The sequence below is a fragment of the Oncorhynchus tshawytscha genome, linkage group LG06 (assembly GCF_018296145.1).
Source record: "Oncorhynchus tshawytscha isolate Ot180627B linkage group LG06, Otsh_v2.0, whole genome shotgun sequence".
Classification (NCBI taxonomy): Eukaryota; Metazoa; Chordata; class Actinopteri; order Salmoniformes; family Salmonidae; genus Oncorhynchus; species Oncorhynchus tshawytscha.
This window is the reverse complement of record NC_056434.1, coordinates 60,163,637-60,190,190: the sequence shown is the minus strand read 5'-3', so window position 1 is coordinate 60,190,190 and position 26,554 is coordinate 60,163,637. Positions and strand designations below refer to the sequence as shown.

At 42.7% G+C, this 26,554-nt stretch overlaps 2 protein-coding genes across 6 annotated transcripts in view; both read right to left on the bottom strand.

Moving 5' to 3' along the window:
• LOC112252793 (myopalladin) overlaps nt 1-12,434 on the bottom strand; it is a 47,855-nt gene extending 35,421 nt beyond the window's left edge. For all 4 annotated transcript variants that reach the window (XM_024424400.2, XM_024424403.2, XM_024424402.2 and 1 more), the window contains exons 1-2: nt 12,197-12,434; nt 9,686-10,837 (exon numbers count right to left, since the gene is read on the bottom strand). In XM_024424400.2, the coding sequence (XP_024280168.1) occupies nt 9,686-10,836 (1,151 nt within the window). In that variant the 5' untranslated portion in view covers nt 10,837; nt 12,197-12,434. The remainder of the gene's footprint in view (nt 1-9,685; nt 10,838-12,196) is intronic.
• Nucleotides 12,435-13,577: 1,143 nt separating this feature from the next.
• Nucleotides 13,578-26,491, bottom strand: cacul1 (CDK2 associated cullin domain 1). 2 transcript variants are annotated; one of them, XM_024424399.2, is made up of 9 exons: nt 25,711-26,487; nt 17,306-17,432; nt 17,054-17,156; nt 16,776-16,871; nt 16,536-16,638; nt 16,322-16,411; nt 16,012-16,150; nt 15,331-15,416; nt 13,578-15,230 (listed from the first exon to the last, which is right to left on the bottom strand). In XM_024424399.2, exons 1-8 carry the CDS (start codon nt 26,030-26,032, stop codon nt 15,374-15,376), a joined length of 1,023 nt encoding a protein of 340 aa, XP_024280167.1. In that variant the 5' UTR covers nt 26,033-26,487; the 3' UTR covers nt 13,578-15,230; nt 15,331-15,373. The 2 variants fall into 2 exon arrangements, with proteins under 2 accessions (XP_024280167.1, XP_024280166.1); XM_024424398.2 differs by lacking the exon at nt 15,331-15,416 and having other exon boundaries at nt 25,711-26,491.
• Between the last annotated feature and the right edge of the window lie 63 nt (nt 26,492-26,554).

Genomic DNA, 26,554 nt, shown 5'->3' with positions numbered 1-26,554 from the left:
CAAACCATCTCAATTGGGTTGAGGTCGGGTGGTTGTGGAAACCAGGTCATCTGATGCAGCACTCCATCACTCTCCTTGGTTAAATAGCCCTTACACAGCCAGGAGGTGTGTTTTGGGTCATTGTCCTGTTGAAAAACAAATGATAATCCCCAATGATCACCCGACCTTAACCCAATTGAGATGGTTTGGGATGAGAAGGACCGCAGAGTGAAGGAAAAGCAGCCAACAAGTGCTCAGCATATGTGGGAACTCCTTCAAGACTGTTGGAAAAGCATTCCAGGTAAAACTGGTTGAGAGAATGCCAAGAGTGTGCAAAGCTGTCATCAAGGCAAAGGGTGGTTACTGTAATGGGAATTTTAATGGTTGTGCTTTTCTTTATAACGAATTGCTGTGTTCTATTCATGTGCTGTTCTATAAACCAATTTCTGTGTTTATGCAAGTGGCTGACTGTACAAATCCTCACTATCAGTAGCTGCAATTTGTCAGTACGCCCAGACCTTGTTTTGAGAACGAACGACCGTGTTTTTATTTTACTTGTACCTTTATTTAACTAGGCAAGTCAGTTAAGAACAAATTCTTATTTTCAATGACGGCCTAGGAACAGTGGGTTAACTGCCTGTTCAGTTTTCAGAACAGACTAAAGATATCTCCGTTTCAAGGTCTCAGCTTAGAGAGGAGAAGCCTTGTTATTGTTCTGTCACATGTTATGAAACAGTATTGGTCGGTCACATGAATGAAACAAAAAGGTAATGATTAATTAATTAATTAATCAATTAATTAATTCACTAAATCATGAAAATATAACTTGTCTGTGTATAGCTGTATAAAAGACAACTGCTGGGTCTGCTCAGGAGGAGCTCCTGATTGACATGTGTACTGTGGTGCATTGAGTTGGTTGAAATCTCTCCAGGGCAGTGAAAATAAACAATGACTCACTTAAGATTGACTTCGAGTGTCCCCATGTAAGAATTTTTCTACAACACTACTTTGAAGAATATAAAATATATTCTGATTTGTTTAACACTTTTTTGGTTACTACATGATTCCTTATGTGTTATTTCATAGTGCATGTCTTCACTATTATTCTACCATGTAGAAAATAGTACAAATAAAGAAAACCCTTGAATGAGTAGGTCTGTCCAAACCTTTGACTGGTACTGAATGTAGGGGACATCACTGGAAAAGCGTGTCATTTCTAATGAGTAAGGTTCTAATTTGAAAGTATGAGTAGCAGAGGAGAAGGCAAAGACTGCGTAGACTGCCTGGCTGCTGCACCTGTCAAGGCTATTTTCCCTCCAGGCCCTAGCTTAGAGAGGAAAGACCCCCCGACAGAGAGTCCCAAAGTTAAAGGGACTATGACTGGGTGTCCCAATCGTATACACACAATACTAAACATAGACTGAGAATAGACACAATACTATTCCCTGACACACCAGAGCTACTAAACCATAGAAGGTGATACCGAGCATGCTTAATACTGAGAGAACATAACCATGACGTCAAGAACTAACGCAAGTTAACACACCAACTGATAGACGGCAAAGTTTATTTGCCACGTGCACAGGATACACCAGGTGTAAAACAGCACGGTGAAATTCTTTCCCAAGAATGCAGTGATAATATTAATATAGATCAAATACAAAATAGAATTAAAAAAACATAAGTTGAAGAAACATGAGAATGCAAGTATATTCAGGTCAGTGCCAGTACCCTATTCATTGTGCAGTGGTACTGGAGTGGTTGAAGAAGGTTTATACCATAAAAAGTGACCGGTAGTAGAATATACATATAAACAGGGCTGAAAAATTACAGGTAGCAGGAATATATAAATACTTATGGTAAAATACTAATGGTAATACATACAGTACAAGTCAAAAGTTTGGGCACACCTACTCATTTCAGGGTTTTTCCTTATTTTTACTATTTTCTACATTGTAGAATAATAGTGAAGACATCAAAACTATGAAATAACACGTGGTGTACTGTAGTAAACAAAAAAGTGTTAAACAAATCAAAATATATTTTAAATGTGAGATTCTTCAAAGTAGCCATCCTTTGCCTTGATGGCAGCTTTGCACACTCTTGGCATTCTCTCAACCAGCTTCATGAGGTAGTAACCTGGAATGCATTTCAATTAACATGTGTGCCTTGTTCAAAGTTAATATGTGCAATTTCTTTCCTTCTTAATGTTTTTGAGCCAATCAGTTGTGTTGTGACAAGGTATTGTTGGTATACAGAAGATAACCCTATTTGGTGATGCAGAAAAATGATGCAGAAAAATTTATCCATGCTTTTGTCACTTCTAGGTTAGACTACTGCAATGCTCTACTTTCCGGCTACCCGGATAAAGCACTAAATAAACTTCAGTTAGTGCTAAATACGGCTGCTAGAATCCTGACTAGAACCATTTTTTAAAATCATATTACTCCAGTGCTAGCCTCCCTACACTGGCTTCCTGTCAAGGCAAGGGCTGATTTCAAGGTTTTACTGCTAACCTACAAAGCATTACATGGGCTTGCTCCTACCTATCTCTCTGATTTGGTCCTGCCGTACATACCTACACGTACGCTACGGTCACAAGACGCAGGCCTCCTAATTGTCCCTAGAATTTCTAAGCAAACAGCTGGAGGCAGGGCTTTCTCCTATAGAGCTCAATTTTATGGAATGGTCTGCCTACCCATGTAAGAGACGTAAACTCGGTCTCAACCTTTAAGTCTTTACTGAAGACTCATCTCTTCAGTGGGTCATATGATTGAGTGTAGTCTGGCCCAGGAGTGGGAGGGTGAACGGAAAGGCTCTGGAGCAACGAACCGCCCTTGCTGTCTCTGCCTGGCCGGTTCCCCTCTTTCCACTGGGATTCTCTGCCTCTAACCCTATTACAGGGGCTGAGTCACTGGCTTACTGGGGCTCTTTCATACAGTCCCTGGGAGGGGTGCGTCACTTGAGTGGGTTGAGTCACTGATGTGATCTTCCTGTCTGGGTTGCCCCCCCCCCCTCCCTGGGTTGTGCCGTGGCGGAGATCTTTGTGGGCTATACTCGGCCTTGTCTCAGGATGGTAAGTTGGTGGTTGAAGATATCCCTCTAGTGGTGTGGGGGCTGTGCTTTGGCAAAGTGGGTGGGGTTATATCCTTCTTGTTTGGCCCTGTCCGCGGGTGTCCTCGGATGGGGCCACAGTGCCTCCTGACCCCTCCTGTCTCAGCCTCCAGGATTTATGATGCAGTAGTTTGTGTGTCGGGGGGCTAGGGTCAGTTTGTTATATCTGGAGTACTTCTCCTGTCCTATTCGGTGTCCTGTGTGAATTTACGTGTGCTCTCTCTAATTCTCTCTTTCTTTCTCTCTCTCGGGGGACCTGAGCCCTAGGACCATGCCTCAGGACTACCTGACATGATGACTCCTTGCTGTCCCCAGTCCACCTGGCCGTACTGCTGCTCCAGTTTCAACTGTTCTGCCTTATTATTATTTGACCATGCTGGTCATTAATGAACATTTGAACATCTTGGCCATGTTCTGTTATAATCTCCACCCGGCACAGCCAGAAGAGGACTGGCCACCCCACATAGCCTGGTTCCTCTCTAGGTTTCTTCCTAGGTTTTGGCCTTTCTAGGGAGTTTTTCCTAGCCACCGTGCTTCTACACCTGCATTGCTTGCTGTTTGGGGTTTTAGGCTGGGTTTTTGTACATCACTGAGATATCAGCTGATGTACGAAGGGCTATATAAATTTGATTTGATTTATGATTTGGTAAAAGACAAAGTCAATATTATGGCAAGAACAGCTCAAATAAGCAGAGAAACAACATCATCATTACTTTAAGACATGAAGGTCAATCAATACAGAACATTTCAAGAACTTTGAAAGTTTCTTCAAGTGCTGTCTCAAAACCCATCAAGCGCTATGATGTAACAGGCTATCATGAGGACTGCCACAGGAAAGGAAGACCCAGAGTTACCTCTGCTGCAGAGAATAAGTTCATTACAGTTACCAGCCTCAGAAATTGCAGCCCAAATAAATGCTTCACAGAGTTCAAGTAACAGATACATCTCAACATCAACTTTTCAGAGGAGACTATGTGAATTAGGCCTTTACCGTTGAATCGCTGCATAGAAACCACTACTAAAGGACACCAATAAGAAGAAGAGACTTGCTTGGGCCAAGAAACACAAGCAATGGACATTAGACCAGTGGAAATCTGTCCATTGGTCTGATGAGTCCAAATGTGAATTTTTTGGTTCCAGCCATCGCATCTTTGTAAAATGCAGTAGGTGAAATGATGATCTCTGCATGTGTGGTTCCTACCGTGAAGCATGGAGGAGGTGGTGTGTTGGTGTGGGGGTGCTTTGCTGGTGACACTGTCTGTGATTTATTTAGAATTCAAGGCACACTTAACCAGCATGGCTACCACAGCATTCAGCAGCGATATTTTTCAACAGGATAAAGACCCAACACACCTTCAGGCTGTATAAGGGATATTTGACCTAGAAGGAGAGTGATGAAGTGCTGCATCAGATGACCTGGCCTCCACGACTGTGGTGGGACTGATCACCAACGCCTCATCATCGTCGGTGATCAGTCCCACCACCGTCGTGTCATCAGCAAACTTGATGATGGTGTCAGAGTTCTGCGTGGCCACGCAGTCATGGGTGAACAGGAGTACAGGGACTAAGCACGCACCCTTGAGGGGCCCCGGTGTTGATGGTCAGTGTGGCTGATGTGTCTACCCTCACTACCTGGGGTCAGCCCTTCAGGAAGTCCAGGATCCAGTTGCAGAGGGAGGTGTTCAGTCCCAGGGTCCTGAGCTTGGTGAAGATCTTGGAGGGGGCTATGTTGTTCAATGCTGCACTGTAGTCAATGAACAGCATTCTTACATAAGTATTCCTTTTGTCCAGGTGGGTGGGGGCAGTGTGGAGTGCAATAGCGATTGTGTCATCTGTGGATCTGTTGGGGTGGTAGACGAACTGGAGTGGGTCCAGTGTGTCTGGGATGATCGCGTTGATGTTAGCCACGACCAGCCTTTCAAAGCATTTCATGGCTATATATGTGAGTGCTAAGGTGCAATAGTAATTTAGGTAGGTTACGTTGGCACGGGGTTCTTGAGCGAGATTATACAGTTGTCCGGAACAGCTGGTGCTCTCATGCATGGTTCAATGATGCTTGCCTCGAAATGAGCATTGATTTTTCCCTTTGTAATCCGTGCTAGTTTTTAAGCCCTGCCACATCTGTCGAGCATCAGAGCCAGCACAGTAGGATTTGATCTTGGTCCTGTATTGATGCTTTTCCTGTTTGATGGCTCATCTGAGTTTGTAGTGGAATTTCTTATAAGCATCCAGGCTAGTGTCACGCTCCTTGAATAATAACAGATGTGAGAGCTACAGGGCGGTAGTCAGTGGCAGATAGCCTTAGACTTCTTCGGAACAGGAATGATGGTGGTCAGCTTGAGATGTGGGGTTTACAGACTGGGACAAGGAGAGGTTGAAAATTACTGTGAAGATGCCTGTCAGTGGGTCTGCGCATGCTCTGAGAACGCGTCCTGGAATACGGTTCAGCACTGTGGCCTTGCGAGTGTTGACCAGATTAAAAGCCTTACTCAAGTTGGAGAGCGAGATCACCCAGTCCTCTGTGACAAGGAGGGGGCCTCATGCACGGCTCAGTTTTGTTTTGTCGAAGCGTGCATAAAATGCATTGAATTCGTTAGGTAGAGGAAGCATCGTTGGGCAGATCACGGCTAGGTCTTCTTTTGTAATCCGTAATGGACTGTAGCCCCTGCCACATGCTTTGATCGTCGGAGTCAGTGTAATAGGATTCCACCTTGTTCCTATATTGTCCTTTTGCCTGTATGGGGGTTCTGCAGAGGTCGTAGCAGGACTTCTTCTATGCGTTTGTGTTCTCAACCGTTGACTCTGGGTTCGCTGTGATAGGCCTGTGTGCGGTAGCTCTGTCCTTTAGTTAGTGAGTACCTCTGTGTTAATCCAGGTCTTTGATTGGGGGGGGACATCGTCGGGGATGCATTTCCTGATGAAGCCAGTGATGGAGATGGTTAGCTCTTTGATGCTATTGGCGGAGTCCTGGAACATATTCCAGTCAGCACTAGCAAAGTAGTCCTGCAGCTTAGTCTCCACTTTGGTGGACCATTTCTCTATGGAGCGTGTCACAGATACTTCCTGTTTGAGCTTCTGTTTGAAAACAGGAAGCAGGGGTATTGAGTCATGATCTGATTTGTTGAAGGGGGACGAGGGAGGCCTTGTATGCTTACTTGTGGGCATCACATGTTTTAGTGACGTAGAATGAAAATCAGCGGCAACAAGAAAAGCAGCCTCCGGGTGCTTGGTTTCCTGCTTGTTTATAGCTTCGTACAGTTTGTTAAGTGCCATCTTGTTGTTGTCCTGAGGTGGAATATATACAGCAGTCATGATAACAGATGAAAACTATCGGGAGGTAGAAGGGTCGGTATTTGACCATAGTGTATTCCAAGACAGGTGAACAATAGGTTGAGACTTCCACTGTGCTATAGTTTGCCCTTCCCTCTCTGGATTTCCCCGAATCCATTGTCCTGTCTGCTCAGCGAATGGAGAATCCATCGCGTTGGATAGTCATTGGGGGTATCTCTCAGAAAAACTGAGAATATTCCAGTTAGAAGAGTCCAGTTGATAGCAAATTTGTGATCGGAGGTCATCAATCTTATTATCGAGTGACTGGCCAATAGAATGGAGGGAAGTGGTGGAAGCTTTTCCCTTTTGCCCTAGTCTCACCAAGATGCCAGCTCTTCTGCCTCTTTTTCGCTGCCGATTCCTCTTGGGAAGCCCAAAGATTGGGTCGTAAGGTATACAAGAACCCAGGGCAGAAATATTTGTAACTACACATTTTATTCCATAGACACTTCTTTACATGTCTGTTCTCAGCAGACACTCAGCATCCCGGAGTCGCCTCTTCCACTGTTGACGTTGAGACTGGTGTTTGCGGTTACTATTTAGTGAAGCTGCCATTTGACGACTAGACACTCTAATGTACTTGTCCTCATGCTTAGTTGTGCACCGGGGCCTCCCACTCCTCTTCCTATTCTGGTTAGAGACAGTTTGTGTTGTTCTGTGAAGGGAGTAGTACACAGCGTTGTACGAGATCTTCAGTGACTTGGCAATTTCTCGCATGGAATAGCCTTGATTTCTCAGAACAAGAATAGACTGACGGGTTTCAGAAAAAAGTTATTTGTTTCTGGCCATTTTGAGCCTGTAATCAAACCCACAAATACTGATGCTCCAGAAACTCAACTAGACTAAAGAAGGACAGTTTTATTGCTTCTTTAATCAGAACAACAGTTTTCAGCTGTGCTAACATAATTGCAAAAGGGTTTTCTAATGATCAATCAGACTTTTAAAATTATAAACTTGGATTAGCTAATACAACGTGCCATTGGAACACAGGAGTGATGGTTGCTGATAATGGGCCTCTGTACGCCTACGCAGATATTCCATAAAAAAATCTGCCGTTTCCAGCTACAATAGTCATTTACAACATTAGCAATGTCTACACTGCATTTCTGATCAATTTTATGTTATTTTAATGGGCAAAATATGTGCTTTTCTTTCATAAACAAGGATATTTCTAAGTGGCCCCAAACTTTTGAACTGTAGTGTATATATAAGATAAAACATGTTTTACCAGTCAGGGTGTGGTGACTGGACTTGTATACTATGCAGGCTACATTTTTACATTTCAGTCATTCAGCAGATGCTCTTATCAGACCAACTGGGGTTAAGTGCCTTGCACAAGGGCACAGACAGATGTTTCACCTAGTCGGCTAGAGGATTCAAACCAGCAACATTTTGGTTACTGGCACAATGCTCTTAACCACTCGGCTACCTGCCGTCAGACCACCTGTAATTATGTAATCCTACGGTACTATGCCTTCTGCTGACCTTTTCAGAACATTCCAAATGACAACAAATGTGTAACGATAGATTTTGACCAATAAACGTTTAAGATTTGAATGTCTATTTCAGACACTGTAACATCCATAACGGAGGGTGTAAGATCCATAACAGTCGTTTTCTTTCCTCTGTAAAGTAATAATGGAAATAACCACATTTTCCAAATTTTTGTTTTTGTGTTCAGCCAAACCTTTCCTTCGACATGGCTATCCATGTTTTGGCCTAAGACTTACAAATTCAGACTTTGGCTTATATGTTCAGTCTCACCAAAAAAGCTTGCCCATTTCATGTAACATCGATGATGCTTCCTTCTTTGCTTCTTTTCTACAACACGCCAACACTTAGAAGTCTGTTTTCTGGGGAAATTTACTCCCACCAAAGGGTTCCATAGACACACACATTTACATTTTGTTTTGTCCATTCTGTGAGACATTCAAATTGTGATTTGCATGCAAATGTAATGTCCATAATGCAGGAATCACTCTTCTGTTATTTCTTGGCAAATAGGCCACAATCCGTGTTCAGATATTTAAGAGCATTGTTATGTGCTGATAAAAACCCATTGGCATTTAGAATGCTGCGTACACACACTGGCACACAAACACTGTTATGATCGAATGTTCCAGACATTAAACAAAATACACAAACAGGGGCACCTATAAAACAGGGCGTCCGGAAGAGTTAGAGAAATTTGCATTTTTAAGTGAGTGTATACTGTAAATACTAACTCAGGGTCATGGTTGTCCTGATCAGCTGGGCACAGTCGTCAATTCAACCATGAAATTGAAATTGTGATTCAACCAGTGTGTGCCCAGTGGGGAGGCATATTTGAATATTTGCATTCAAATTCAAGCCCAAACAAAGCAAATATGACTGTTTGCTTGTCAGTTTACAATTGACAAAATACCTATAAGAAGTGCTTTTCTTATTGTCCTTCTTTTCTTTGAAACAAAATCAATATATATTTCAAAATGTGTTGAATAAGTACTCCAGCAAAAATACTGGAGTGTTCCTATCTGACAACGTCAACAACATTCTGAATATCAAAATTGGGCCACTTTACATCATACTGCTTACTCACCCTCGATTCCTGTGCTTCTTTCATATGTCCATTTAGATTATGTCTTCAACAGGAAAATAACGCATTTGTACTCAGATTCTGCTATGTGGTGAGTAATCGCCTGTTTTAAGGCTCATATGTGCTTGCTGACCACACTGACCTACCGGCTGACTTCTCATGGTATTACATTTCAATGAGGCAAATTTAGAATCGTTTCAGAGAGACTGCAAGAGCAGATCCACCTCCCGGGGAAAGCATGGGGCATTCAAATCAGCTAGCTAGTAAATCACAATAAAACGTGTGTACTACCACCTTGTGTACAACCTTGTGTACTACTATCAAAGTACTACCCGAGTTTACAGTACCTTTTCACTTTTTATTTTTATTTTTTATTACTAGTCTATATTTTTCCATTTAACCTGAAAGTAGTCTATGGGGATGGGATAAAGTTTCATCAACTGTTCAGATTTGTTACAAAAGCCACTGCTAACTTTAGCCACTGTAAAGCTAGTTAGTTAGAAATGGCTATTTGAACTGTGGATGAAAGTTTCTCCTTGCCCTATAGACTACTTTGAGAGTATGTTGAAAAATAAATGTAAAAAAAATAAATAAAATTGTGACGATATCCTTTAAATGAAGATATGCATCTATGGCTACAAAAACACTAACATTGTAGTTGAGTTTGAACGTTTGGTTTCGCCTTACCGGACTTCGGGCATGGGGAGTCCTTGAACAATGCAGTCCAGCTGGACCTTGCTGCCCTCCGACACCTCCCTGCTTTTCAGTTTCTGGATGAAGTGAGGGGGCTCACAGATGGGGTCGGCTGTGTACACTCCAGGGGTGATCTCCACCAGGGCAGGGCTCTCAGCCTCATCCACTTCATCCTCCTCCAGCACCTCAGTGTCATCATACTGCTCCTCAGTAGTCCTGCAGTCCTGCATGGGGAAGTCAGCGTGCCCATAACCCGGATCCATGTCCAAACCTTGGGCCTCTGGCGGCTGATTGCAGAAGGGATTAGCAGGCCTCTCCATCTCCATTTCGAAGTCTTGGAGAAGAATGGGCCGTTCCCTGTCGTCTGCGTTCAGGGAGTAAATGCTCCCATCGGCTTGGCCCTTGTTGGCTCTGCTCCTATGAGCTTTGCATGATCGGGGCCGTATCCTTTTGGAGCTGTTTGCCTTGAACAGAGAGGAGAGCTCCTCGATGAAGTCCGCTGCCTTGTTGAGGAACTCCTTCTTGGACTGGTTCTCCAGGCCGAACGCCGGGGTGTTCCTCCCCCCAGCCCCTGGTCTCTTAATGTCCTCCCGGTTGTCCTTCACTGCAATATCTTGGATGATGGACGGTGGGAATGACTGTCTGTCTGTCCTCATCGAGTTGTCCTGGATGGACGGTTGGGACGGCTGATATATCTGTTCGTCTGTCCTTATAACATTGTCCTGGAGGGACAGAGGTGGGTATGGCCGTCTCTCTGGCAAGAATGTCGGGTGTGTTGGTAGGGGTTCTTTTAATTCCGGATCAGGCTGGGTGTCGGGAGTGTCGGAGGTGGCAGAGGGGGAGGCCTTGACATCTGACCTCTCTTCGCGGGCCTCGGGTCCAATAGCCTGACAGGCCAGGTTAACACTCTTATCCAGTTCTTCCTGACTCAGGAAGGCTGAGAGGTCTGGGAGCTGGTGTTGCGGCTCGTCCAGCCCCGCAGAGTCCGCCATCTTGCCTTTGAGGGGCCCGTAGACCAGGCGCCGTGAGGAGGAGTCGGAACGACTCATCTCGCTGTGTCTCTGGTGTGCTCGTGCTTCGGCCAAGTAGTTCTCTCTCAAGAGCTGAGATAATGATGTAGGCTGGTCCACGCTGTTCTCTTGCATGCTGTGGGGGAATAAAAGGGTTTAAACAGTTTATTTTAGTGTATCAGTGTATATTTGTATTCCCCCCGTGAAACAGTATAATTTAAATAAGTTCAGTCAATGCTGCTCCCATGAACTTAATATTTGACAGAACGAATTAAATGTTGGTAAGATCACAGAATACTTTGGAAGTAATCTCAATATGATTAACAATGTGGACTCCACTCGTTGGTCATAAAACATTCCTATTTTAGGATGCGCTTCTGCAGTACTACCTTTCTCTTTCAATTGCAATGGAAATTCACAGTACCCCATGCACAAATGCCACCCCCACAAAAACTGTTGACACACAGTGTCATTCTTTGGAATCGGTTTGCTAGGCTTAACATTCGTGGGGTCATAATTCTTTCACAAAATCAGCAAGCAGCCACATGGCTTGGAGTTAGGGCACAGCTACAAACCTGACTAGGGAGTGTAATTGGTCAATATGACTAATTGTTTCAATAACATACCAAATATCTTGTTTCATTATTCATTAGCAGAAGGAAAACAAACACTAGACTCGAGTCTAGAGTAATCACACCCATTTGAATAATAATAAAAGCATGCCAACGTGTTTCAACCCAGTGCTAAACCACAATGCATTTGATACCTATTAAAATACTCTTTTCATTTCAAAACACCTTAAACCTCGTGGCCCCAGACAGAGATTAGTTTCATGCATGGACATTGGATCTCACCCAACTTGGATAAGCATTGCTGTTTTCGGTGCATTTAAGACATAATTTTCCTTCATGCCCTTTAAAAAGCTTTTTGACACTAGCTCCAAGTAGTTATTGAATCCAGAAACGGGATAGGGTACACAGATGCTACTGACACTCAAATCTGCGCAATTAAGAGAGGCAGCAATGCCCCTTCCAACAGACTTGCAGCCACAGCTGTTGTGTACATGAATCCTTTGCAAACAGCCTCCAAGCCCCCCCCCAAGTCATATCTAATTATAGTAAGGGCTCAGTTTACATGAACAAAATCAAGAAAAAAAACTGTTATCCTCATCTTCTGTGCACTCAAAAAGAATTTGATCACTTACCAAAAAAATCTAATGACACAACCAAATAATTTTGTTTGAGTTTGAGGGAGACACTGAACACTGAGAAAAAGCAACAATACCCACCCAGGTTCTTGTTAGAACTATTCAAACGTAAGTCACTTCAAAATCAATAATATAAGCCTTAAGCCCATGCTTGCCCAAGGAAGTGGGTCTATGTGAAATGTGCTGAGAGTTTACTGTACACAAATTCATTGGTGGATGATGTATGAACCCAAATGACAGTCAATAGGACACTTATGAACGACAGGTAACAGGGTTTGGGTGTTTTACCTTCAAATAAACCCCAGCGGGAGCTTGTGGTAATCCTCGGAGCGCACCTTTGCTCAAAGAGAGGCGATTCTGGTCTTCCGTTGGTGGTGGCCACCTGGGAAAATGTGAACACAAGAGGCAGCTTCCCCGGCCGGCTTCCCAATTACTTGAACAGAGTTAACCTTGGAGTTTACTGGGACATGTGGAGGCGAGTAGCTAGGGCAACCTGTCACCAGTAAAAGTAATAACATTTGTGAGTGCACTAGTCGCAGGTTATTTTGGGGTGGCCCGGACCATGTGTCTGGGTGGCGTCTAAGCTCATTGGCCAGTGGAGGCGTTCTGGATAGGGATCCCTCCTCCGGCAGCACATACAGTAGTCTGTCAAAGCACAGCCACTCCACCGAATTAGAAGCTCCTTGTGGAGCCTCCGGACACACTAATGTTAACCGGCAGGTTACTGGTGTTTATTAACAACAAAGTGCGTGCTCTTGGTGAACTAGTTGAACGGGCATTACCATAGAGCCCCACCACTCTATATTTGATCTCATGAACATTGATATCTTGACTATGACTTCCTAATGATTATATACACACAGAGTCTACAAAACATTCAAAAACCCTTCCTAATATTGAGTTGCACCCCCTTTTCCCTCAGAAAAGCATCAATTTGTTGGGGAAAGGTCTTTACAAGGTGTCGAAAGCATTCCACAGGGATGCTGGCCCATATCGACTCAAATGCTTTTGACACACATGGGAAAATGTTGTGAAAAACCCAGCAGCGTTGCAGTTCTTGGCACACTCAAACTGGTGCATCTGGCAACTACTACCATAACTGGCCCATTCACCCTCGGAATGGCACACACACACACACACAATCCATGTCTCAATTGTCTCAAGGCTTATAAAGTCCTTCTTTAACCTGTGGATTTAATAAGGGATCATAGTGTTCCCCTGGATTCACCTGGTCAGTGCATATCATTGAAAGAGCAGGTGCTCCTAATGTTTCATATACCCAGTGTATCTATACTGCATCATTCAACTCAGGCATGCCTTTTTCAGCAATAAATAAAAAATAAAAAAAACGTATAATTGGCCTGCTACAAAGATAACGTATCAGAGAAGAGGTCCAGCAATATGCCTTTATTTCAGTGCTCGCTCTTAAACAATGCTTAGACAGTAATTACAACTTAATGAATGCCATAATTTCACGCATCTGAGTATCCTGTGTTGATTTCCTCCGTTCTCCTGCATTGTTTAAGCCTGTATTTATTTAATTATTTGAGCCTTTATTCACAGTACTAATTAACTTAGGAGAAACTCTGCCTGGTGTATATTTAGTCCATCATTACTCCGCCCACAAGATCCAACCAAACCCCAGTGATTCCACAGGTGATAATATACATCATTTTCAAGATGTGTTTATTGAAAGTAAAACTGTACATAAGACAATGAGTGAGTCATCTCCAACGTCCTCACAGGAAACAAACACAACCAAGCTCGAGCATCACATTACACTTAAAACAGTGCAAAGAGCTGTATCAAATACTTTCACTCAACATAAACATGTAACAAAGGAAGGTCAAATTGATCATCATCTGGGCAACTTGAGAGAACAGCGGGAACATTCGACATCCACCTACTGTACATCATTTGACATCACTGTAACCAAATTCACAACATTTTCAAAATTTGATTGTAATCAATTGGCTCAGTGACTTGATATAATGCGCAGGCTAATGCCGCAACATGGTGAGACTGACGCCATCATTTCTGGAGTCACAATGCAACTTTTAATAACAGGGAATAAAATGAATCATCTTTAGCGTGCTTGGCAAATATGATTTGGTTAGACAACAACTCAATAAAAGCGAAATGTAATCCTTTAAAAAATTATCTACACAACCTTTTCACAGTTATAACCTAAACTTTACTCAAAATGTAATGGAACATGCTTTGCTGCTTTTTGTACCCATTGAGAAAGAAATACTATGTTATGCCTGCCAGATGTTATTCTGTAAATCCCAGATAAACAAGACTTGGGAGGTGGATTGGTTTAAAGTTGCCATGATAGAGATTTTAAATGTTAAGTCAACTAACGGGATATTTAGTTGTGTTCCAAGATTACAAAGACAAGCCCCTTTAGCTTAAAAATCACTAGGGAGAATCAAGACTGACCTGACTGATACAAAAGGGACACAATATTAGTTAAACAAGAGACAGGAATCAAGTGTTCTACACAACAACAAATGAGGAATAGCAGCAGACTGTCAGTTACTCAATCAGATCAGTAAGACCAATAGGAGATCCGGGTGGTCCTGGTTAGAGATCAGGGCCATGTTCATTAGGAACAAAAAGAGGGGGAATTTTTTTTTTTCCATTGTAAAATATATCTGTCCATTTTCTTTTGTTGCCGCATGCCCTAATGAACACGACCCATGATTGACACAGTATACAATATGTGGTGAAACTGGGATTCATGCCCATCCACCTGTTTTTTTTATTGTATTTATTTAACTTGGCAAGTCAGTTAAGAAAATATTCTAATTTACAATGACGGCCTACCCCGGCCAAGCCCTAACCCGGACGACGCTGGGCCAATTGTGCGCCGACCTATGGGACTCCCAATCGCGGCCGGTTGTGACACAGCCTGGAATCAAACCAGGTCTGTAGTGACACTTCTAGCACTGAGATGCAGTGCTTTAGACCGCTGCGCCACTCGGAAGCCTAAAATGGCATCTGTTAGGCAACTTGAATATCCCAACCAAGCAGAGCAGAAGGCACACTTTAATGGAAAAATAAGAACCCATTAAACCTCGTAGTATCTTAACAATAAAGAAGATGAATTTATCATCAAAAACTGAAAGAACAATGATGCACCATCATGAATTCACTGTGCTTTTCAGAGGAGGCAAAGAAACAGTGTCCACTACAACTCGCGTGGGTCAAAAATGAAGCTTGGCTGACGCTCACCCACTTCACTCAGCATCAGAGAATCTTCGTCATTCACAGTGTTTTGTCAATTTGGGTTGAGCCAGGTCGCCGACGGTCAGAGCATCTGCATAAAAAATAAAAAAAATAAACAACCAGTTACTCATATTTGTGTACATATTTTTTTCAATAAGTTTATTTGCATCATGATTCATAATCAAAGTTACATTTTTAAAGTCAATAGCAAGCAATGTATGCATCATCCTTATTCTATGCAGACTCCTCGCTGGCTCTCTTGCGAGACTGGTCACCTCTGCAAAACAAAAAGAAAGCTTAATCAAAAACCAGGGCTGTGTTCATTTGGGGCACAACCGAAGAAAATGTTTAGTAGCTACTATCTTGTCTCATCGCTACAACTCCCGTACGGGCTCGGGAGAGACGAAGGTTGAAAGTCATGCGTCCTCCGATACACAACCCAGCCAAGCCGCACTGCTTCTTAACACAGCACGCATCCAACCCGGAAGCCAGCCGCACCAATGTGTCAGAGGAAACACCGTGCACCTGCCAACCTTGGTTAGCGCGCACTGCGCCCGGCCCGCCACAGGAGTCGCTGGTGCGCGATGAGTCAAGGATATCCCTACCGGCCAAGCCCTCCTTAACCCGGACGAGGCAAGGCCAATTGTGCGTCGCCCCACGGACATCCCGGTCGCAGCCAGTTACGACAGAGCCTGGGCGCGAACCCAGAGTCTATGGTGGCACAGCTGGCGCTGCAGTACAGCACCCTTAACCACTGTGCCACCCAGGAGGCCTCATTTTTGTTTTCTGTTGCAAAATGTTTTCCTAATGAACACAACCCTGGCGGGAGGTTAATTATTTTTTTTTGCTAAACTCTGACTTATAACACTCACCTGGGAAAACCATTCAGAGATAGCTCCATTTGTAGTTTCTGGTCACGAGCAGCATAGTCAGAGAGCTGGGATTCCACTGTTGGGGGGTTGATTTGAGGAATGAATCCAGAGAAGACAGCTGGGGCTAAATGTGCCCAATCTGAAACAGGTAACCAATAGTCATTGTGGGAAACCCACAAATAGTGCTTAAACGCATATTTCTACAATCGTGCTCGACAGTTACAGTAGTTAAACGTAATTTTACAAGTGGATGTAACTATTTCGTTAGCAGCATTTGTTGTAGCATTTGAAAAAGAAAGAACGCGCTCACCGGGCCAAAGAGTATACAAGCCTTTGACCACACTGGCCATTGTTGAAGGTCTGACTTGAAAAGGCATGGAATGGGCTTCGAGGAGAAGAGCTAAAAGGAAAAACAGAGAAAGATAATTAACAACAACACAATTTTAAGTCATGAGTCATAAGCTAAATAGTTTTGGGTTTGGATTGCAAGGCATGGTGTCAGTTCGCCAGTCCACTGTACTCACGTATTAATGTGTCGACATGTTTTTCTGCAACATGATCGGTAAAAAGCTTCATGAGATCTTCTCGCAGGTCTCGGTTTAGCTTCGTTTCAATGTAGAACTTATTCTTAGAAATTAGGAAGAAAAACATGCGTGTCTGAAAGGAGTATATGATTATGGTCTGCTCTGACCATTGACAGGGTAGGCTACATTTGTATCTGGGAAACTGGCTCAAAGAGATGAGCAGCTTATATGGGTACATACCATGTAGATGAATACGGGAACTATGCATTGAAGAGCATCTGTGTACCGAGTCAGAGCAATGTTGAAATTCTCAATTAAATTCCGTGGTGGACTAATCTGATAAAAGAGAGGAAAAAAATATCAGTGTTAATTTATCAGGTTATTATGCACTTTTTGGGGGTGAAACAAGAGATACTATCTGTACTTGTCAATTAAACACTTTTTTGTTTTGTTTTCCCATGGCAAACCGTTTTGGTACAGTATGGTACATAGATCCCGGATTCCATGTTTCCACTTACTTGAAGATCAGAAGAGACTTGTTGAAGATGGGTAGTAATCTTCAGCATCAAGTCTTTGTACAGTAGCTCAGAGTGCTGTTGACAAACACACTTGTACACACAGCTGAAACAGGGAAAGGAAAACAACTTAAAAACGGACCAGTTGCAATAGCTCCCCTCTAAGGTCTCAAACATGAGTACGGCAGTTCCACGTGTTCATTTCTTTCAAAAGCTACGTGAGAAATCAACACAGTCACACTGTTTGAGTCTCACCTGTAAATCTGCTCATATGAAATGGAGATGTGGTCCATGGGGTTTTGTATTAGCAGGTGGTCAATGGCTTTCTCCAGGTTCGGCCAGTATGTGGTTCTATAGTCCTCTTCGGTCATTGCATTCATTACTGAACCACACAATGATGAAAGAGGAGGTTATTTTCACAATGACTTGAGCCGTCACAAATATATATCTTCATGATTATGGGGGGTCAATTACTTTATGTCAAGCTCACCTGATTGGTAGGGTTAAGCATTCATAGTAATTGAAAATGGTGAAAAACATCACTACATTCCCATTTAAAAAAGTGTTAATATAGCTGTAATACTATATTGTGATCCATTTTAGTCTGATTAATATTGTAAGGCAAAATATTGTAGTTGCGCAACATTGCGATGTTGACGCATGGTTCATTTTCATATATTCTGAGTCTATAGCATTGATTATTCAAATCGACACGAACATGAAATTATGGCTGATAGTACATTTGTTGAAAGTAACAAGTATTACAAACCAGAAACATGGAGATTAGACAGATATTGTGTACTTCTCGCCAGCTGTTACTTCCGTCCCAAGGCTGTGTTACTCCCACCCAGCATGCAAGTACAAGAGTAAAATTGCAGTAGTTCTGTTCTCAGTCTATTTCATGTCAACTCCTTTACCCTAGAAATGTAATTACAGTTGCTAATGGTGGAGGACATACAGTGCATTCGGAAAGTATTCAGACCCTTCGACTTTTTCCACGTGTTACGTCACAGCCCTATTCTAAAAACGGATCCCCCCCCCTCTCATCAATCTATACCCAATACCTCACAATGACAAAGCAAAAACAGGTTTTTAGAAATGTTTGCAAATGTTAAAAAAAATACAGTATTAGTCAAAACGTTTGGACACACCTACTCGTTCAAGGCTTTTTCTTTACATCTACTATCTTCTACATTGTAGAATAATAGTGAAGTCATCAAAACTATGAAATAACATATATGGAATCACATAGTAACCAAAAAAAAGTGTTAAATCAAAATATATTTTATATTTGAGATTCTTCAAAGTAGCCACCCTTTGCCTTGATGACAGCTTTGCACACTCTTGGCATTCTCTCAACCAGCTTCACCTGGAATGCATTTCCAAAAGTCTGGAAGGAGATCCCATATATGCTGAGCACTTGCTGGTTGCTTTTCCTTTTCCTGGGTTGAGGTTGGGTGATTGTGGAGACCAGGTCATCTGATGCAGCACTCCATCACTTTCCTTGGTCAAATAGCCCTTACACAGCCTGGCGGTGTATTTTGGGTCATTGTCTTGTTGAAAATCAAATGACAGTCCCACTAAGCCAAAACCAGATGGGATGGCTTTTCGCTACAGAATGCTGTAATAGTAATGCTGGTTAAGTGTGTCTTAAACTCTAAATAAATCACAGACAGTGTCATCTGCAGAGCACCCCGACACAATCACACCTCCTCCTCCATGCTTCATGGTGGGAAACACACATGCGGAGATCATCCGTTCGCCTACTGTACTCTGCGTCTAACAAAGACACGGTGGTTGGAACCAAATATTTCTAATTTGGACTCAGACCAATTGAAAGATTTACACCGGTCTAAGGTCCATTGCTCGCGTTTCTTGCCCAAGCAAGTCTATTCTTCTTATTGGTGTCCTTCAGAGGTTGTTTCTTCACGGTAATTTGACCATGAAAGCCTGATTCACTCAGTCTCCTCTGAACAGTTGATGTTGAGATGTGTTTGAGCTGTTCTTGCCATAATATGGACTTTGTCTTGTACCAAATAGGGCTATCTTCTGTAAACCTCCCCTACCTTGTCACAGCACAACTGATTGACTCAAACGCATTCAAATCAAATCAAATGTATTTATATAGCCCTTCGTACATCAGCTGATATCTCAAAGTGCTGTACAGAAACCCAGCCTAAAACCCCAAACAGCAAGCAATGCAGGTGTAGAAGCACGGTGGCTAGGAAAAACTCCATAGAAAGGCCAAAACCTAGGAAGAAACCTAGAGAGGAACCAGGCTATGTGGGGTGGCCAGTCCTCTTCTGGCTGTGCCGGGTGGATATTATAACAGAACATGGCCAAGATGTTCAAATGTTCATAAATGACCAGCATGAAGAAGGAAAGAAATTCCACAAATTAACTTTAAACAAGGCACACCTGTTAATTGAAATGCATTCCAGGTGACTACCTCATGAAGCTGGTTGAGAGAATGCCAAGAGTGTGCAAAGCTGGAATCAAGGGAAAGGGTGGCTTCTTTGAATAAACTATATTTGGATTTGTTTAACACTTTGGTAACTACAGACATGAAGCTTCGCATTCAGGCCTTTTCCTGAGGAGTGGCTTCTGTCTGGTCACTCTACCATAAAGACCTGATTGGTGGAGCACTGCAGAGATGGTTGTCCTTCTAGAAGGTTCTCCCATCTCCACAGGGGAGCTCTATCAGAGTGACCATCAGGGTCTTGGTCACCTCCCTGACCAAGGCCCTTCTCCCCTGATTGCTCAGTTTTGCAGGGCGGCCAGCTCTAGGAAAACTCTTCTTCCTAGTCTTCTTCCATTTTTGAATGATGGAGGCCACTGTGCTCTTGGGGACATTCAATGCTGCAGATATTCTTTGGTACCCTTCCCCAGATCTGCGCCTCGGACACAATCCCGTCTCTACGGACAATTCCTTCAACCTCATGGCTTGGTTTTTGCTCTGACATGCACTGTCAACTGTGGGACCTTATATAGACAGGAGTGTGCCTTTCCAAATCATGTCCAACCAATTGAATTTACCATAGGTGGACTCCAATCAAGTTGTAAAAACATCTCAAGGATGATCAATGGAAACAGGATGCACCTGAGCTCAATTTCGAGTCTCATGGCAAAGGGTCTGAATACTTATGTAAATCTGAAATTTCCATTTTTTTTTATACATTTAAAAAATTTCCCCGAAACCTATTTTTGCTTTGTCATTATGGGGTATTGTGTATAGATTGTTGTGGATTTTTACTTTATCCATTTTAGAATAAGGCTGTAACGTAACAAAATGTGAAAAAAGTCAAGGGGTCTGAATACTTTCCGAGCTTACTGCATATAAGTTGTTTTCCATAAAATATTGTGTAATTATGGGAGAAAAAAAAGTTGTGTCCCGTTTCTCTCCAAAGTCATGTCATATAAAGTGAAAACTGCAGGTTTCAAACAATTAAGGAAGAGGAAAAATAGTGATGCTAATTATAGGCAATAACTGTCTTCTGTCAGGTGGAAAGGCTTTCTTTAAAACCTTCTCAATTGAATGTTAACTAGCTACAAATGTAGCATATGCCTACCAGAATGATATCATGATTATTTGCATCAATCCACAGGCAATTTGTTTTGCGAACTCCATCTCGTGCACACTGCAGAAACATGCTAACCAAACAGTGCTAGGTGCCTGCGCACTTGTGACTGAGAGCAAAAATCTTGAAAAAAAAGAGAAAAACCTGTAACCTGCGTATTTCTGACTCAGTTGACATCCATTTCAATAGTAGTCCTACTATTAGCCTACTTGCACAGTACAGCCTGGATTGGACTAGCCCAATATTGGACTAATGGGGCCTAACGTTAAATTACTCCAATGAACTTAAATTATCTCTTTAAAAAGGGCAAATTGCCTATGGAAACTATCTAAACATGAATCGATTCTCAATTGCTGTACAGTTCTAAAACATAAATCCCTCTACTTTCATATCACATCAAAAGACTTTCACAAAAGCCAAATACACACTTACTGTACACTGTTTTAACACAGTTGCAGGTGACCGTATTTTTCAGTGACAACACCTTTGTGGCGTCTGTCTTCCGTTTACATATGTGTTCAGAGAGGCAGATACAGCGCCTTGCGAAAGTATTCGACCCCCTTGAACTTTGCGACCTTTTGCCACATTTCAGGCTTCTAAACAAAGATATAAAACTGTATTTGTTTGTGAAGAATCAACAACAAGTGGGACACAATCATGAAGTGGAACGACATTTATTGGATATTTCAAACTTTTTTAACAAATCAAAAACTGAAAAATTGGGCGTGCAAAATTATTCAGCCCCTTTACTTTCAGTGCAGCAAACTCTCTCCAGAAGTTCAGTGAGGATCTCTGAATGATCCAATGTTGACCTAAATGACTAATGATGATAAATACAATCCACCTGTGTGTAATCAAGTCTCCGTATAAATGCACCTGACTGTGATAGTCTCAGAGGTCCGTTAAAAGCGCAGAGAGCATCATGAAGAACAAGGAACACACCAGGCAGGTCCGAGATACTGTTGTGAAGAAGTTTAAAGCCGGATTTGGATACAAAAAGATTTCCCAAGCTTTAAACATCCCAAGGAGCACTGTGCAAGCGATAATATTGAAATGGAAGGAGTATCAGACCACTGCAAATCTACCAAGACCTGGCCGTCCCTCTAAACTTTCAGCTCATACAAGGAGAAGACTGATCAGAGATGCAGCCAAGACGCCCATGATCACTCTGGATGAACTGCAGAGATCTACAGCTGAGGTGGGAGACTCTGTCCATAGGACAACAATCAGTCGTATATTGCACAAATCTGGCCTTTATGGAAGAGGGGCAAGAAGAAAGCCATTTCTTAAAGATATCCATAAAAAGTGTCGTTTAAAGTTTGCCACAAGCCACCTGGGAGACACACCAAACATGTGGAAGGAGGTGCTCTGGTCAGATGAAACCAAAATTGAACTTTTTGGCAACAATGCAAAACGTTATGTTTGGCGTAAAAGCAACACAGCTCATCACCCTGAACACAACATCCCCACTGTCAAACATGGTGGTGGCAGCATCATGGTTTGGGCCTGCTTTTCTTCAGCAGGGACAGGGAAGATGGTTAAAATTGATGGGAAGATGGATGGAGCCAAATACAGGACCATTCTGGAAGAAAACCTGATGGAGTCTGCAAAAGACCTGAGACTGGGACGGAGATTTGTCTTCCAACAAGACAATGATCCAAAACATAAAGCAAAATCTACAATGGAATGGTTCAAAAATAAACATATCCAGGTGTTAGAATGGCCAAGTCAAAGTCCAGACCTGAATCCAATCGATAATCTGTGGAAAGAACTGAAAACTGCTGTTCACAAATGCTCTCCATCCAACCTCACTGAGCTCGAGCTGTTTTGCAAGGAGGAATGGGAAAAAATGTCAGTCTCTCGATGTGCAAAACTGATAGAGACATACCCCAAGCGACTTACAGCTGTAATCGCAGCAAAAGGTGGCGCTACAAAGTATTAATTTAAGGGGGCTGAATAATTTTGCACGCCCAATTTTTCAGTTTTTGATTTGTTAAAAAAGTTTGAAATATCCAATAAATGTCGTTCCACTTCATGATTGTGTCCCACTTGTTGTTGATTCTTCACAAAAAAAGGGGGCCGAATACTTTCGCAAGGCACTGTAGCTAATTAGCACAGGTAGTCCACTCTGTCTTCTGAAAACAAGTGCTATAACATGGAAATATGACCATGTGGAAACCATAACCCTATAAAAAGGTGTGTATGAATTCAACCTTTTGTTTTTAGGAAATAATTGATTGGGGATATTAAAAATAAGGTCCTTATGCTTCCAAAACAAAACTGAAAGCGTTGCATGTTAATGTTCAGACTGAACTTTGCACGCTTAACAAAACCTTCTCCTACAGAAGACACCTTCATCCAATGACTTATGTGTAATGTAATGGAACTGAGAGTCATGATCGAGGGCTAGGGTTGGCCTGACTGAAAGACCAAAATGTGATTCAGAGTACATGCTACCTTTGCTCATATAATTTTTTTCACACAGGGAGATTTTCCTTCACCGGGTGAGCCGTTAGTGAAATTTTGTATACTCACTTCTCCAGGCACAACTACACCACTGATTCCAAACAAGGACCTTCCAACCATAGGGTGCAAAGGTCATAACAGTCATTAACGCTCGTCTGCTTCCCGGGGCAAGTAAAAAACATTGTTGGACAAGAGGATTATAGCTATATTGCGCAAGTTGACTGCTCCACGGCTCCCGTTTTTTCAAACTTTTACAGGTGCACATTTGAGAGCATCCTGCTGGGCTAAATATTTTTTGGGGAGGGGGCTATTTTTGGGGGGAGGGGGTTGCCTGTTTTGCATGTTATTTTGGCATTAATACATGTCACATATCAGTTTGCAAACAGTGTAAAACAAATTATAACCATTAAGCCGCATACAAACATGTTCTCTTTGCTTTCTTGAGTAAGGCAGCTCCAAAATTAAGTCGTTTCAGCATAGCTCAGTGCTTTCTGTTGTGGTGGGGCAGCCAGCGAAAAATACAGAGCTTAGGGGTTGGCAAAGTTCTCTAGTTGCACCGTGATTGGCTCAGTGTTCTGTCGCTCATGTGGACACTACGTGTGGCCACAGATAAAGTTATATCTACAGTAGCTTTTATTGGACTGATCAAGTCAACATCATACTTTCAAAATCTTAGCTAGCAGTCATCATCATGATTCAAGACGACAATCCACTAGCAAATCCTTTTCAAGCCTTGTCATATGAAGAGAAATTATAGATATCACATATTGGGGCATTGGAGATAAACATTACACAACAAGTTGGAAATCGCAAATTCAACAATGAGTGGTTTGGAAGGAATCAGTGGCTAACTGCAAGCATTGCAAAGCAATCACTAGCTTGCTATTCAGTGGAGTGGATGTGTGAGCCAAGTCTGGGTTTAAGGGAGAATGCCAGACTTTGATGACAAAGTTTGATGACAATTTGCACATGAAGGACCGCCGCACCCCCTTCCTGTTCAAGTGTGCACAGTACAACAAGGTGAGTCCAAAAATGTCTTGTATGCTGCTTCATAAATGATGACATATGCCAGGGAGTTATGTATACTGTAGCTAAGAAAGTTATACTAAGTGTGTGTAGTAAGCTGTTAGTAGCCCATGTGCCTCACCCTAATAATTTGGTTCATTTTCCCTTCATAATTTATCCTATTGTTTTTACTTGGTGGTGCACATGTAGCCTATAGCCTGTTTTAGAGAAATGTTATCATTGAATATTGTAAGAGCTTTCATTGTCTGCTTAGATGCCCACTTTATTTATTCTACGGTTCTGACTTGGTGTACAGGGAGAATACCATAAGAACGGCCCATGTTCTGAATTCTTTCGCTGTACTTTTCAAAAGTGCTGAACAAATAGTTATATTGACTACGTCTGTCCTAGCTCCATCAATCATGTCTTAATCGAAAATGACGGATTGCCTCTTATCCGCTCCCGCTCGTAGTCCCCTTATGCCATAGTTTGTACATCTCAATTGTCAATAGAAACCACATTTGTTTAAGCAAGTCAGCCATATCAGCTATGTTTTTTTAAAGGCACTAAATGAGGCTGAATGAACTGTTTCGCTGCCAGACAAGGCTCCGCTGATAGCCAGGTGTAACAGTGCTAAGGTGTTTGGGCTGCTGTTGGGACAGCTTTATGTAGGCCCTAACAGTTTGTGAGAGCACCGTTTGTCACCGCTGTAGTCCAATTAATGTATTGTGGATTTGCTGGCATGCAAAGCCACCACCAAGATCTACATGCTAAAATCGCCACTGCTCCTATGTTGTCAAGATCTCCCCTGAACACTGAATATTTTAACCTTACAATTAGATAAACATCTGAGTTAGCTACTTCACCCATCTCAGCCATTTGATCTCTGGTTCATTGAATGAGGGAATTATTTTATTAAGTATTTGGTTGTAATTGCAATGTTTGCAGGGTTGTGAACCCTCCTCCTGGAGAGTCAAGGAGAGCTACTGGGTGTGCAGACTTTTGCTCCAGCCTTGCTTCAAACACACCACATTGTAAAAAAGAAAGAAAAAAAAGCAGCTGCTCAACAGGACCTTAATAAACCTGACTCTGGTGTGTTTGAGCAGGGTTGGAGAAAAAGCCTGCACACCCAGTAGCTCTCCAGTTGGAGGGTTGACAGATCAAATGTTTTATAGAGTATCCCACCAGCACAGTATTTTACGTTGTGGGGAGTTAAGTGCCTTACTCAAGACCACAATGACAGGAAATATCAACTGCCTTCCATTGTCAATACCAGAATGAAAGTTATTTAGCTCTTCCTTGCATCACACAACAAAATGTGTCACCTTTTTGGACCATGGTGTTACAGACCTTTTTTTGGTGGGGGACAAGTGACTTGAGCTTTGGACAACTATAACAATCAGGACACGTGGCTAAACAAGTGAATATCAGGCCCTGGCAGTAGCCAAACTACTCCACTGACGTGTAGGCCAAAGGCAATGCAATGGCAATAACTTAATTGTATGGCAAGCTACATCCCCATCCCATGCCAGTCCAAAACATGATAAACATTAGGCCGTCATAATTAGTGCTTTTAATGCTGATGCTTTAATGCTGATGCTTTCAACTTACGAAACTTTGAGGCTGAGTTCAGGGTCAGTTTCCCTGCGATGGACGCCGCCGATGGGCTGTCAGTCTCGCTGGTGTCACTGCTCACGCTGCTCGAGTCTGAATCCATGAACTTTAAACCGCTGCTGGAACTGGAACAAACCTTTGAGTGGTTCTCCTGCGCAGCTACATCTCGCGTGGCTAGACCCGGCGAGATAGATAGGGGCTGGGGTACATCTGACAGTTCGTTCCTGAGATAGAGGACTTGTCCACTGGCACTGTTCGCACAGTAATTATGGTTGTAGTCGTCATTTAGAACAAAACAGTCGTCTTCCATGTCCTCCATGCTTTAGCCTTGCAAGTTGTCTGACGAAAATCTTCATGAATTTCACGTTCGATTTGAAAATTTGCGTTTTTAGAGCACCATCCCTTTACACCTTGTACGCTAGCTGCTGCATGCAAAACTGTTTTACGACACTTTGCAGCATTTTCTTTTAGGCAGAGCCTGAACTGGGGCAGAAGGGCAATGTAGTTAAAAATCATGCAATGACTACAATGTGCTTTCAGTTCACTTGAACGTTAACTATATTGCGGAGCGGTTTGTACGTTTCCCCAAAACGTTCTTGAACAGACTTCGCGGTACGTTTTCTGCCGTTTGGTGTATAGCGCGGTGTGGCCAGAGATATTGAAAGGAGGAGATCGCAATCCAAATTGGAAATGAATGGAGGAACGTGTAACGCCTTACCAAGCAGACTGTCGACCAATTGCGTTCACGTTGTCATGGTGCGTCACGCGGTTACTAAACGAATCGTCACACAATCTCTTCTCTAGTGCCGCGCTCAAAGGTATCTCTGGTGTGGCTTGAAGC